The 12878-nt window shown below is 54.1% G+C and overlaps 1 protein-coding gene across 1 annotated transcript in view; it reads left to right on the top strand.

The window, feature by feature from the left end:
* Positions 1-12878, top strand: part of LOC104291148 (transport and Golgi organization protein 6 homolog) — a 33391-nt gene that overhangs the window by 7816 nt on the left and 12697 nt on the right. The window contains 10 exon segments of the mRNA XM_009890348.1: positions 4-99; positions 408-524; positions 1564-1723; positions 2511-2638; positions 3132-3294; positions 3862-3944; positions 7702-7814; positions 9252-9428; positions 10677-10803; positions 11713-11892. Of these exon segments, the coding sequence (XP_009888650.1) occupies positions 4-99; positions 408-524; positions 1564-1723; positions 2511-2638; positions 3132-3294; positions 3862-3944; positions 7702-7814; positions 9252-9428; positions 10677-10803; positions 11713-11892 (1344 nt within the window).

The raw sequence follows: 12878 nt of genomic DNA on the forward strand, positions 1-12878 counted from the left end.
GAGCACCCGGCGCTGGGCGGCCTGCTCCTCGCCCGCCACCTCGGCCTCCTCCTCGCCGGCCTCTGCCTGCTGGGCCACGGCCCCGCCGCCCACAGCCAGGTCTGTGGGTCCCTTCACCTCCTGCTCTCCGGTGCCGGTGTGGGCACCCGGCTGTGCCAAAAACGCGTCAGGGCCACCAGCCTCGCCAGAGCCCATTCCTCATGCTCCATGGCTGAGCCCATGGCTGTGCTGGGCTCCCGCTCACTGATCCCATTGGCAGCTCCCATGCTGTGCATGTTAATCTCCATGACAGAGAAGAGATGGGAGCTCGGCGAGGGAATGGAGGGGCACTGGCACACGGTTGGGACCGCTGGGTTTAGCACCGGCAGCTGGGCTGCCCTCACCACCCTGGGGTTTGTTTTTTCCAGGGTGTTTCGGAAGCAGAGAGAGCGCGGTGCCGGGAGGCCCTGCGGCAAGTCCTGGACCGCGTCTACCAGCCGCTGGCGGTGCGGGAGCTGCTCGTCCTGCAGGGCCGGCCCAAGCAGGTACCCGGCGGCAGCGGTGCTGGCCCCGGTGCAGGGTGCTGGGGATGTGTACTGCCCACGGTGCTTGCTCACGCGCCCAGGATGCCTTTGCTGCTCTCCTAGAAGTGTTCTTACACCTTAAAAAACGGTTTGGTGCAGCACCCCATGTCCCCAAATGGCGTGTGAACGCACGGGAGAAGTTGCTGGGTGTGCGTTGCTCGTGCGGTAGCAGCTCAGGTTGTACAGGGGTGTGTGGGTGAACTCGGGGACTCTCATGGTGGCATGTGCCACCTGGGCTTGGCAGTTAGATCTGCTGTGCCCAGCTGAGCAAAGCGCCTTCCCTTCCGGAGCAGGGGTCTCCTGGTTAAACAAAACCCGAGCTGATATCTGGACAATGCCTTAATAACATGTTTCGTTTTAATTTTTGATCAGCCCTGAAGTGGTCAGGCAGTTGGACTAGATGATCATTGTAGGTCCTTTCTAACTGAAAATATTCTATTCTATCCCCCCACGCATGCAGAGGTGCCGGCCTGCCTCCTCGGGGTGTCTGAGCAAGCAGCTCCATTCGAACCACTCGCTCTGTGGGTTCACAACCTCTGGACAGCTCTGCTGTTTGTGCTCTCCTGGGGTTTTGCCTTGCTCGACCGGGGAGCCTGCGGGCTCACGGTGCTACCTCCGCAGCCCAGTGCTCTGCGCCGGGTCCTGGCTGGGGTCGCCGCTGCGAACCCCTTACCTGCATCAAACCTGACTTGTCCCCTGAGCTCCCTGTGCGTTGTTTTGGTAATGAGGCAGTCAGAGCTGCTGCCTGACCCTGAGAGGCTTTAATTAAAGGAGAGAAGCTCTGCATGAGGGGATGCGCCTGGGAAGGCTGGCCTCTCTCATTAAGCCCTAATTCGCTTTGTGCCACTGGATGAAGAAGTGATTTATTTAAAAGGTTTCCCTGTCCTGTGCTCCTGTCTCAAGTCGTGCAGGGCAGGGTGCAGGCTGTTTGCCTTGTAGTAAGGGTTTGCACAGGAGTGTGCAAATATGCTCCTTAGCTGGCTCCTTTGTTTCCTTTCAGAGTCCTCCCTCTCCTGGGGAAGAAACAAAACCGGCCCTTGTGCGGGCTCCGGCGTGGCTGCGGCGCCTTTGTGGTCAGCTGCTCTCCGAGAGGCTAATGAGACCCAACGGGGTTCAGGCTGTGGTTCGGGGCATCATGGAGGGAACAGGCGGTGAGTAGGGTGCTCTGACGCTGCTCTTGGCTTCCCGGATCGCAGATTAAAAGAGTCTGTGATGATGTGTCTGAGACATTTCATCCCATGAGAGTCCCAGGAAAGACAGTGCCATCGGAGCACTGAAATGGGAAACAGCTTTTGTCAGGTCAAGCTGACTCTGTAACACGCAGATTTTGCCTCCGAGTATGTTAAACTCCCAAACAATGAATGCCTTCCAACTGCAAATGCCTTTAGTTAGAGTACGCCGTCATGTTTGAGGTCCAGACTGAAAGCCTTCAAATTAATTTAGTCTGTTTATGCCTCCATGGGGTCGCACCTCGTGCGTGTACGGAGCATGGTTCGTTCCAAGGAGCTGTGCTGGTGTGGTGGGAGCCGTGCTCGGTGCTGGGCTGTGAGCAACTGCAGGTGGAGTCAGACCTCTCCTGTTCCAGGGCTCGGCAGCCTTGCCACCTTGCTCTCTGTTTCCTGCCAGGGAGGGAAACTGTTGCTCTTCAAAACCTGAATCCCACAGTCTTTAGTGCCAAAGCCTTCTCTGGCCAATACCAACCCGATGGCACCATCCAGGGGTGTCCACCTTTTGGCTCGTGCACCTACTAGTAGAAGTTGTTTTCTGGTATCAAGTGTCTTGGACAGTAGTTTTCCCCCTTCTGCCATTAAATTCAGGTGTCACCTGAAAGGTGCTTGGTTTAAAGAGAGTAATAAAGGCTAGAAATCCAATTTTTGGCCAGAAACATCTGGCTTCAGCTGTCGTTTGCTCTCAGTCTGAGCTGATCTTGGCTTTCTGTTGGTGTAGCAGGTGGCGCTGGTGCTGAAGCAGCAGCTGTGGACTGGAGAAAATGCGACACGGTTGCAAAGATCCTGGCTTCCTGCCCACAGCAGTGCCTTTCCCTCGAGGACTACTACCGACTGGTCTGCCCCCAGGTAGGTTCCTCTCTCCCCGCAGCATGCTGGCTCCGGCTGGGCATGCAGAGCTGTCTCCTGGCTTGGAGAGTGTCAGTACTGCCACTCCTGCTTGAGCGTGGTCTGGCTGGAGCAAGGACAACGTGGAGATGTTTTTCTACTGCTCTGGCAGTGGGACATGTTTCTACCCTGCTCTTGAATTTTCCATATTTGATTGAAATGTTGGATAATGTTGTCTGATCGCGCGAGCTGTTCACTATGTAATGAGGAGCTCTCTGCTGTGGAACTCTTGCTTCCAGTCTTTGGCTGTGGGAGTGGTGCAGGCTCTTGGTTGGAGCCCAGAAACGCATCCTGCGTTAATGTGTGCATGGGAAGGAGATCGGCTCTTCCGTATGTGGAACGTTGTGCCGACCGTCTGGCAAAGCCGCATACAGGAGGCTCCTCAATCTCTGCTGTTGCCCCCCCCCTAAGGGGCTGCTGACCTTTGTTCCTTTATTGTGGACTTTCCTTCCAGATTCTGGACTTGCTCCACATCCAGGACAAACTGACAGCACGCCAGTTCCAGCGAGTGGCCACCACGACACTGCTCACCATGGCGAAAGAGCACCCTCAGCTGGCAGAGAAGCACTTGCTCCAGCCCCTGTTGGCACCGCTCTTGCGGTGCTCGGAGACAGCAGGTACCAGCTGGCCTCTGCCGAGCCCTGGATCAGAGAAGGGTCTGGTTTCTCTTCTTGCTGATCTTTCTCTTTCTTTCCATTCGGATTTTCTCAGGAGCTGGTGGCTGGGCTGCTGAGTGTGCCAGCCCAGCTCTGTCAGTTGTGAATGTGGCTATGTGGCTGCGTGCACCATATTTACTAGCACTTGAGTCAAATTACTATAGTGTAAGAGCCAAGTAGTGGGGCTTCTGTCATTTACTCTTTGGGAATCTCTCCAGTCTGACAGTCTTGTTTTGGGCTTTCGGACGGAAGCCATTGGTTCCCCATGCTGACCGAGCAGATCCCTGGGGAATAATCCATCAAGAAGTTGTGGTCTGCTTTGATTTGCTTGTAACCTTGTGGAGTTTACAACACTGCGGTGATATTTAGCGCAGCTAACAAGGGCTCATCGGTTCCCATGCTGCCTTGATGGAGGAAAGGGAAGGCAACTATCAAAGTGCTTTCTGGTGCTGGGCATGGCAGGGTTGCTATTCTGCTGGAGACTCCTCAGCATGTAGGGTTGCTGATATTTCTGCCCTTTGATTTCAGAGCTAGCAGTGGAAGATTTATCAGCAGGGACTGTGCTGGTGACAGAGGCAGAGCTCGGCAGCTGCGTGGAAGATGTGCTCAAGGTATATCGTGTCTGATTTGGGCCTGAGGGTAGGTGAGAAAAGTACTCCAAGTGAGAGTTGGTTTGAGACTTTCTGAGCAGTTCAGTGTGTCATAGACCATGACAAAAACCATCATCTCCTGCAGTCGTGATGCTGAGGTGAAGCCAAGAGCTGCGCAGAATAACCTTGTATGCAGCACTGCACTGGCGGGACTGCAGCTTTATGCTGGATACCAGAGGCACTGCCTGAATCCTTTCAAGCCTTGTTATCCCAAAACATTCTGCGAGATGGCAGTGAGCTCTTGCTGTGGTTTTGTTTTTTTTTTTCCCCCAGTGTCTTTCTGGTGTCTGAGCAGTGGGCTGGTGGCCAGGAGTCTTCATGGTGCTTTCATATCCTCTTTCTCCAAAAGCTGCAGCAAGACTTTGAGCATTGCTGAATTGTGCAGCTTCTACAGGACCATTGTGTCTGAGTGTACTGTCAGAGCAGCTTCAGGACTCGGGCTGCAATCGTAGAGCAGGTAACCACAGAGCAGGCAGTGCAGTGGGCAGGAGGTCCTGGTCAGAAATACCGTTGGCATGTGTTGCCTTGGGCTGTCAATCCCAGTCTGAGATGATGCCACTCACCTTCCAGTTTTGCAGCTAGTTGCAGGGAAGGACGGATCGCAGGGAATCCTGTGCGTACTGAATCTTCAGAGGTTGCCTGAGCTCTCCTCCCAAGCTGCCACTGGCCCACCCTTCTCTTAGTGCCTCTGTCCCTCAGTTTCCTCCTTGTAGAGCATGGATAATACTCATACCGAGCCCAGTGCTACCTGTGTGGGAGGGAGAACCTGCTGGGAGCTGCTCTCCCTGCCTCCAAGGTCTGCAGAGGGCAGCCTGACCCAGAGTGCTGGATCTGGTAGCCGCTTCTTTGGCATTAACCCCTCACGGAGGGATGGGGCGCAGACAGCTCTTGTGTTGGGCCAAAATCCTTCTGAGTGAGTGACCTGGAAAAGAGGGCACTCGAGGTATCGGCAAGCAGCCGGCTGTGCTGGACTGCTCAGCCCTGCAGTCAGGGCAGCTTGGCAGGGCCCCCAGCACATTGCTCGGTGGTTGTGCAGCCGGCTGCCAGTGAGGCATTCGCAGTGGGCACTAGGAAACGAGCAGATTCAGTGTGGCTCTGAGGCTGCTGAGCTGTCTCCAGGGTGAAAAAGAGAGTGAAGGTGAGCTCAGAGGCATCGCAGAGCTGCAGGGAGAGGTGGGAGAGCTGGCGTGGTTAACCTGGTGGCTGCTGTCGGGAGGCAGAGAGCGTGTGGGTATGCAAAAAGGAGGGTGGGCAGCAGCTCAGCTGCAGGGGAGATGCTGGTAGTGGATGTGTCCTCACCTCAGGTGTCCCAGAAACAGGGGGAGGGACACTGCAGCTGGTCCCCATGGGGTGTCCCCAGTGGTTCATCTTCCCCTGCTGTTATTTCTGAGGGGGCTAAACAGCCTGTCTAGTCCCATTCGACAATTAAGGTAAAATGGTAATGTTAAGTAAGGAAAAATGAGCAGTCTGTTTTGCAGGGACCATTTGGAGCTGAACCCTGTGACACACAGCTTTCTGTGTGCACAAAGTTAATTTTAAAGCTGTGGTGTAAGAGGGCTTCAGCAGCTGCTGCTGAGTGTCCAGCCACCTCCTCTGCTGCCCTGCCTTCCAGAGCTCCTCTTGGCGCCGTACAGTACCTGGAGGTGGCGGTGGGGCCTCGGAGGTGGTCTGTGTGCCCGGCTGCCAAAGCAGGAGGGATTGCTGAAGCTCAGCAGCATTCCCAGCCCTGATCAGGTGCTGGGGGACAGGGAGGGTTCAGAAAAATGGAAGGAAACTTGGATCTCATCAGAGAAGTGCTCTGGCTTTGTCAGTAACAGACCTGCTGTGTTAGAGGAGGTGTCTCGTGGGCAGGACAGTGCAGATTTAGCACCTTCTGTGGAGCTCCTTCCCACAAGGGCTCCCATACAGCAACAAACAGGATGTTCAGCAGTGCAGGTCTTGGCTCCGGTGTTTCGGGGAGAGGTGGGGTCCATTCTTGTTCTCCCTGTGAAGGAACAGGGCTGTTCTGTGGAAGCTGCTCTTCTGAAACCTTCCGTCATAGCACCTTTTTTCCACCATTCCCACCAGTATTCACCAGTGCTGTGCTTCAGGCTTTGCTGCCTGCCCTGACAGCATCCCAGCTTTCTGTTGCGCGTTCCAACCCAGAAGAGGACATCTCCATCCCAGGAATTCAATTTTAAGAAGCTGGTGACTTGCTTACTGGCATGCCCTTAGGCAGGCTAAGCTCTTAAATGCTGTGATTGTTGTAGTATTTCGTGTAGTAATGATCTGTTGTAACTAGCTGGCAGGCAGAGACCAGTCTGGAGGGCTGCTCTGTGGCTGCCGTTCACAATGCGAGTGCTGGGGGAGTTTGGGGCGGATCCCTCCTTAATGGCATAGCGCTGGAGGCCTGACAGCAGCCAGATTAGCGACAGAGACTCCAGCCTGAGGATTTGCGGGGGTTTCTTGCCTAGCAAGTGTCATTTGATGCTGAGAGGGAAACCATCCTTGGGACTTCATCAGGGAGGCTTTGTGTACAAAAGGTTCTGGTTAGGAAGAATGGCTCCACGGGGATTAGCACAGGAAAAAAGGTCTTTTTGCATCAATACAGCAGGGCAGAATATTATCAGGACAATCTCCTTCCTAGCCCTCCTACCTGGGTTGTCACACTGCCTCCAGCAGGCAAAAGCTCTTTGGTCTGTCCCCAGGGCACTTCCAGCCCTGAGCAGATGATTGCTCTCCAGCTGCGGAGATCTGAGGTGTGGGGAGTGCTCTGGTGTGAAGGGACAGCATATTCTGAGCAGGTCGTTCACCAGCTGACACAGCTGGAAGTCCCTTGGAGAACTTGTGAAAGGACTTTATTCCCCCACACCACCTCACCCTTTTTTAAAAACTGAAAGCTATGGAAGGAGATAGAGCCTGCTAAAATGAGGACCTGAACACAACAACCCTGAGTAAACCCTGCGTCTGGCTGGGCAAGGCTTGGTATTTAACAATTTTCTAAACTGAGTCTTCCCAGCGTTATGGGACTTAAAGCACCTTACCTGGCTTTTAGTTTTGGACAATTTCTTTCAAAGGATTCAAAAGGAAACACAATGTCACAAGAATTCTGTGAGTGTTTTTCCTGTGCTCTGCCGGCAGCAAGGTGGGACCTGTGTGTGGTGAGCTGGTAACCGTGGCTTGCCTGGGAAAGGGGGTGCTGGTTTTGTGGAGGAGGGCAGTGACAGTAGTTCAGGAGGGTGCTGCTTGAGATGGCAGAGAGGAGCGCGGCCCTACAGCCTCCTCAAAGCCCCTGCAACCCACTTATTCAGCTCGGCACGTCAGCCCAGCTGCCCTGCTAGGGACTGATCTCTGTATTTGAGATTTGGCTCTAGGTGCAGTATTTCCATAAAGATTTACTAATTCAAAGGTGCCTGTTGCATCTCTCTGTAGCGCAAAACCTTACCCCTAAGCAGCAGACTTCCTGCATAGTTAGCTGCATTGTTCCTGTAGCTTGGAGCCCTGATGTGGTTAAACAAATGCTGGGAGAAAGATAGTACTGAAGGCTGCTTTTAATACAGAATATGGCATAATCAGGGAAAACAGGCTTCAGACTGAAAGGAACAGAGGCTGAAAACCCTCTGCCATCCTCCCTGGTGGCAGCCGTTCTGCGCTGAGGCGCGCTTTCTGTCCTTCCGTTTGGCTTCCCCCTGCTCCACGCAGGTGTTTGACTGTGCTCCCCGTGCCCTTCTCTCCGTAGGTGTATGTGGTTGGAAATGACAGCTCGAGCCTGCTGCTGGGATCCTTACACTCAGTCCTGGGAGTGGTTTTTTCCCTCTATTCCTTCGCCAAGCAGAATGTGTCATACTTACGGTAAGGAAGGATTGTGCGTGACTTCTGGGGTTTCATCTGCTCTGTTCTACCCACCTCCTAAGGATGAGCTCTGTATGGGCACATAGAGAAGCTGAGGCCAATTTGCTCACCCTGAAGAGCTCTCATTCAACGAAGGCAATACACCGTGCCTATGCCTGTGGTTATGACCTTACTGGCAGACCTGTGCCTGAGGAAGCAGTTCTCGAATTAGTTTGTGTCTTCCCTGAAGCCAGAATGTTCGGTGTAGAGACAAGCGTGCCCTGTGGGCCCCTCGGGAGCATAGGTTAACTCTTAGTGCCCACCTGGGAGCAGGGATTGTGATTGTCTGCGGACAGAGATGGTGACACTGGGACCTGGCTGGGTGTCAGAGGGATCTGTGTACCAGGGATTTAGAAACAGGATAAAAACTAGATAAAACGGCTGGAGCGCTGGCTTTTGGAAATACAAGATCATTCTTCTCCATTCTGGGATCACTCTCTTTCAATACGTGCAGGACCTGCCTCTCGGCAGCTGTCCCTCGTGCTGTGCCCAGTTCCCCCACGACTGACGTACGATGGTAAGCACCACATGTGTCAGTCACGGTGGCAGGGACAGTGGTGACCAGGTGCTGGCTGTCCTCTCTCCTTTCCCCTCACAGGCTTTCCCTGTCCGGAGTTTGGGCCAGCCTAGTAAATACACTCCTGGTGGGTTTACACTTTGCTTTGGTGATAATGGCATGTGGGTACTGGAGGCTTTCCCTAAAAGGTCTATGTAGACACAGCTTCTGCTATTATTAAAGACATCGTTAATCACTTCAAAGAGTAGTGAGTGCTGTGGCAAGTTTGTAGAACAAGCCAAGTTAGCACTGCTGCTGGGTGAACAGAGTCGCTGCTCGCTTCTCTCTTTGCAGAGGAATTTGGCAAGGGTAACTAAAACCACAGCTGCCTGGAAGCGTTCAGGTTTCCAGACCCCTGGCACAGTGCTGCTGCTCCACTTCATTAACCTGCATCTTTCCTTGGCAGGGGTTTCTGTGCCACCTTACAGTGCTCCCTGTCTCCTTCCTCCTCTTCCTTGGCACAGCTGACAGCTCTGTGCTTTGTCATGTTGGCGTGAAGCACCAGGCTGAGGCTGCGTGGAAGTGGCTGTCCTTGTACAGACACGTTGTTCAGACAGAGTGCTCTCTTCCTCGCTGGGCTGAGATCTTGAAGGACCCAGATCCTTCCATCTGGGCACGGCAGAAGGACAGGATGTGCTGCTGTTCCCCTTATAAACTGACACAAATGCCTTCAGCTGCTGGAGCTGTCAGCCCAGAGCATCCCAAGGAGTGTCCATAGCCGCTCCAGAGCACTCTTGTCTTTTCCCTCACCCCGAGACATGCGGTCCTGTTGGAGTACTGGTGTGCATGGAGGGGTGCAGTGGGTGGAGGAAGGTCACTATTGCTTTCTCTCTCCTTGCCAGCTCCCCGTGCCAGGAAATCTTGCTGTGGTTCTTGGAGAAGTCAGAGCGAGAGGTGTCACTGGCCGTGCTGGAAGGCTTTGCAGGGCTGAACAGCAGCGTGCATGCCCTCCACCCGCAGTGCCGGTTCCGTGTGGGCAGTGAGGGTGGTGCCACCATCGCAGTGGAGGAGATCATCAGGTGAGTGCTGTTGGGGCAGTGCCTGGTGTGAGGGCAATCCCCAGGCATCATTCCGCATGTAGGGCTTTTCACGGCATGCCTGGCAGAGAGAGCCCAGGCAAACGTGGGGCTGCTGGTGCTGTCTCGCCACGATCTCGTGCCCCCAGGCGCCCAGGCTGTCTGCACCGAGCTTGGGCAGGTGATGCTTCCACACAGCCTCTGGGTTCCTTGTACATGGCGCAGAGCTCTAACTTTCAGCCCTGAAAAGCAGCACGCTCTGTCTGAGTGTTAGTGTGCCCTCTCTGTGTGCTTTTCCTGAGTCCCTCATGCTGCCTGCCAGGTATCTGGGAATGGGATATACTCCTTCAGTCCCAACGCTCCCCAAATTCAGCTTCTGCCCTCCAGCCTGGGCCTGTGTCATGGCAGATCACGGCTGCGTGGAGCGAGTGGAATCCCTCGGGCGCAGGTGGCACCGTTGCAGCAAGGACGCTAACGATGCCAGTGTGGTGGAGCCAGCAACTGAGCTCCCCTCCTGCTCTTGCAGATGGTCTCTACAAGTAGAGGCAGAGCGTGGCCATGTGGGGAATAAACTGCAGCCATTAGACTCCAGCCACGCAAACTGGGACCGTTCAGCAGCATGACATTTGGTTGAAAGAGGGGTAGCTGTTAGTTGGCAGTACGAGCCCAAGGCAGCGCTATCAAGCAGGCAGAGCGCACAGCTCCTGCCCAGGAGTGTCCGTGGGGTGGGTGTGCCGGGTGCTCTCTGCACCCGTAACAAAAACCTCTACAAATACACTTGTTTTGGTTTCATTTCAATCTATTTCTGACCTGAATTAGAAGAAGGTCTGCCCCAGGGTCTGCACTGGTTAAACTGGGTATACTTTAAAATTACTGTTTAACGGCCATGTCTGTGCCGGTGTCTGTCCTACTTTTATGGCTATGACCACTGCATGAATTAGCCAGTGCTAATCCTGTTCTTTATAGGATGGCTGAATTAAATGTGTGTTTTGCACTCGTGATTTCTGTTGATGTTATTTCTTTAATGAGTGCAGGTTAATTAATAAACTGAGTGCGTGATCACGTAGACCAAATGAACTGAGCAATAGTTTGGCTCAGCTGCCTCCAGGCTTCAGCTTTCTGGTAGTGCTGCAAAGGAAGGTTTCCAAGAGAAGGCAGAAGTGGTATTTCACCTTGCCGTGGAGTAGTTTAGAGCCAGCCCTGGAGGGGGTGTGGGTACATTCGTGTTGGTGACACAGTGACCTGTTTCAGCGATGAAGATGAGGCCCTGTACCAGAAAGTTTCCTCGGAGCAGTGCCGTGTGGAGAGCTTGGTGGAGCTCTTGTCTCACTGCCAGAGGAGTGGTCTAGCTGGAGACTTCTTCATCCGCTGCCTGAAGGTAAGGGCAGGCAAGTCTCTGTTTGGGGCACATCTGCAGGAATGGTTTCCCTAGGTCCAGCAGTCCATGTGGCAGACGACAAAGGGGACTGAGTGTCCCCTTACGCGCCTCAGGAGCACTGAGCCAGGGTACGGCACGTGTTGGAGCAGTCCTGCTGTGTGCCGGGCAGGAGAGCTTGGGAGAGGGAGGAAGCCCTGGTCCCTGGAGGGGTTAACGCTCGTTCCTCTTGGGCTCTTTCGACAACAGGAGCATGTCTGAAGTTTAACGGTGTGTTTGAGGTTGTGAAAAAACCTTGTTGCTTCCTTGGCTCTAGTGGGACACCTTCTCCTTTTGATCCTGCTCCGAGACCCTCTGGTTCCCTCACAGCCTTGCCTGGGCTGGGCTGTGCTTTCTGTGCCCTTGCTGGCAGGTAGAGCCCTGTCCCATAGTCGTGCTGGGTTTGCAGCACCCTGGGTGTAGGGACGCTGCTGTGACACAGGTGGGACGCCCAGAGGCTGTTGGCAGCTCCTGGAGACCTTGATGTACTGAGTGGAAGGTCCTGATTGCATGAGGAGTCAGCGTGAGGTCTACAAAGAGGACAGGGGATCCGGGTGCCTTTGTGAGCGCTGAAAGCAGGGCTGCCAGCAGAGACCAGCAAACCTCATAGCACAGGGGATGGTTGGCCTGAGGAGAAGTGCTCGGTGGTGTTCTGTGTGGTGTCCACGGGGACAGAGGTTTGCGAGGGTCTGGCCTGCTGACAGGCATGTATGTGGAACGAGATGAGGCTGGAAGAGTGGAGGTAATCGGGAGCCCTTTGCAGCAGGCTAGAGGTGTGGGTAGCGCAGACCTGCTGCGCCCAGGACCGCTGACGTGGTGATTTGCCTGTGTTTAACCGTTGCCCCTCTGTGCCCTGTGCTTCCTTCCCGGCAGGCGCTGACTTGCGTGGCTGCAGAGGACGAGGAGGCTTCCAACTTGGCTGCAGTGCCTGGAGGGAGTCTCCTGGAGTTGGAGCAGTACCACGCTGTGCAGAGGAGGAAGCTGTTGGTCCTGCAGCTCGTGGCCACGCTGTGTGAGAGCGTCTCGGACACCGTGTTCACAGACATTGCTCAGGTTGGTCATGGTAAAGCCCAGGAGTGCGTGGCAGACCGAACTCTGGGCTGCTGGGCTCTAAGGAGAAAGCGGCTAAGAAACAGCTGGAGAAAGCTAGAGCATCTCCAGGAAAAGCAGTTTATTGATTCAGTTGGAAGTGTCTCAACAAGACACCGTCCTGTGCGGTGCCAGCAGGAAGGACACAGTCAGCTGCAGAGACAGGAGGGAGCAGCCCAGCAGATGTCTTCGGATTTGTGTCCGTGGTTGTGTATTAAAAGCCAAGAGAGTAGTCTGTGTGTTAATCAGAACTTGGACTTGCCACCTTCTCATCATTATTTTGAGCAAAATTTATTACTAAATTTAACAAAGCTTAATGACATCTGTACCCGCCAGACCTTTTAAGTGAATGCTTGCTGCCTATCCATGGTGTTGGTGCCTGTTTTTTCTGGCACATCTCGGCAGCCACGTCTGGGCGCTGTGGTAGCTGGGCTGGCAGTGGGATAAACATGGCACGGCACCACCACCGCATCCTACTTGCCCCATGTCTCCAGATAGGCCGTTCATGGCTTTTCTCTGTTTTCTGATGCTGGGATGCCCACACTGAGTGTTGTGTCCAGTCATCAGGGTTGGCACGATCGTGCTTGTACCGTCGGCACTTGTCCATGTCTTCATAAATGTGCAGCTGCAAAATTGATTCAGTATCATTCAAAGGCCAGCCGGGGGCTCCTTGAACCCGCTACCAAAACGGGTTGTTAAAATATGGCACTTCTGTCCACCCTGAGCCCACGCTGCAGCAGCGCTGAAGGGAATCAATTATCCTGCACCGTGCCAGGTCGGGAAGGCTGTTGGGCGCTGAGGAAAGCACGGTATTCCCCAGCTGATCAATGTATTTTAACTTCCACATCCTGCTTTGGTTTGGGGTTTGTTTGCTTTTTGTGTTTTGGGTTTTTTTGTTTGGTTTTTTTTTTTTTTTAAATCCGTGGCCTGGTTATGCAGTTAACTGTGGC

The sequence above is a fragment of the Charadrius vociferus genome, unplaced genomic scaffold (assembly GCF_000708025.1).
Source record: "Charadrius vociferus isolate BGI_N301 unplaced genomic scaffold, ASM70802v2 scaffold358, whole genome shotgun sequence".
Classification (NCBI taxonomy): Eukaryota; Metazoa; Chordata; class Aves; order Charadriiformes; family Charadriidae; genus Charadrius; species Charadrius vociferus.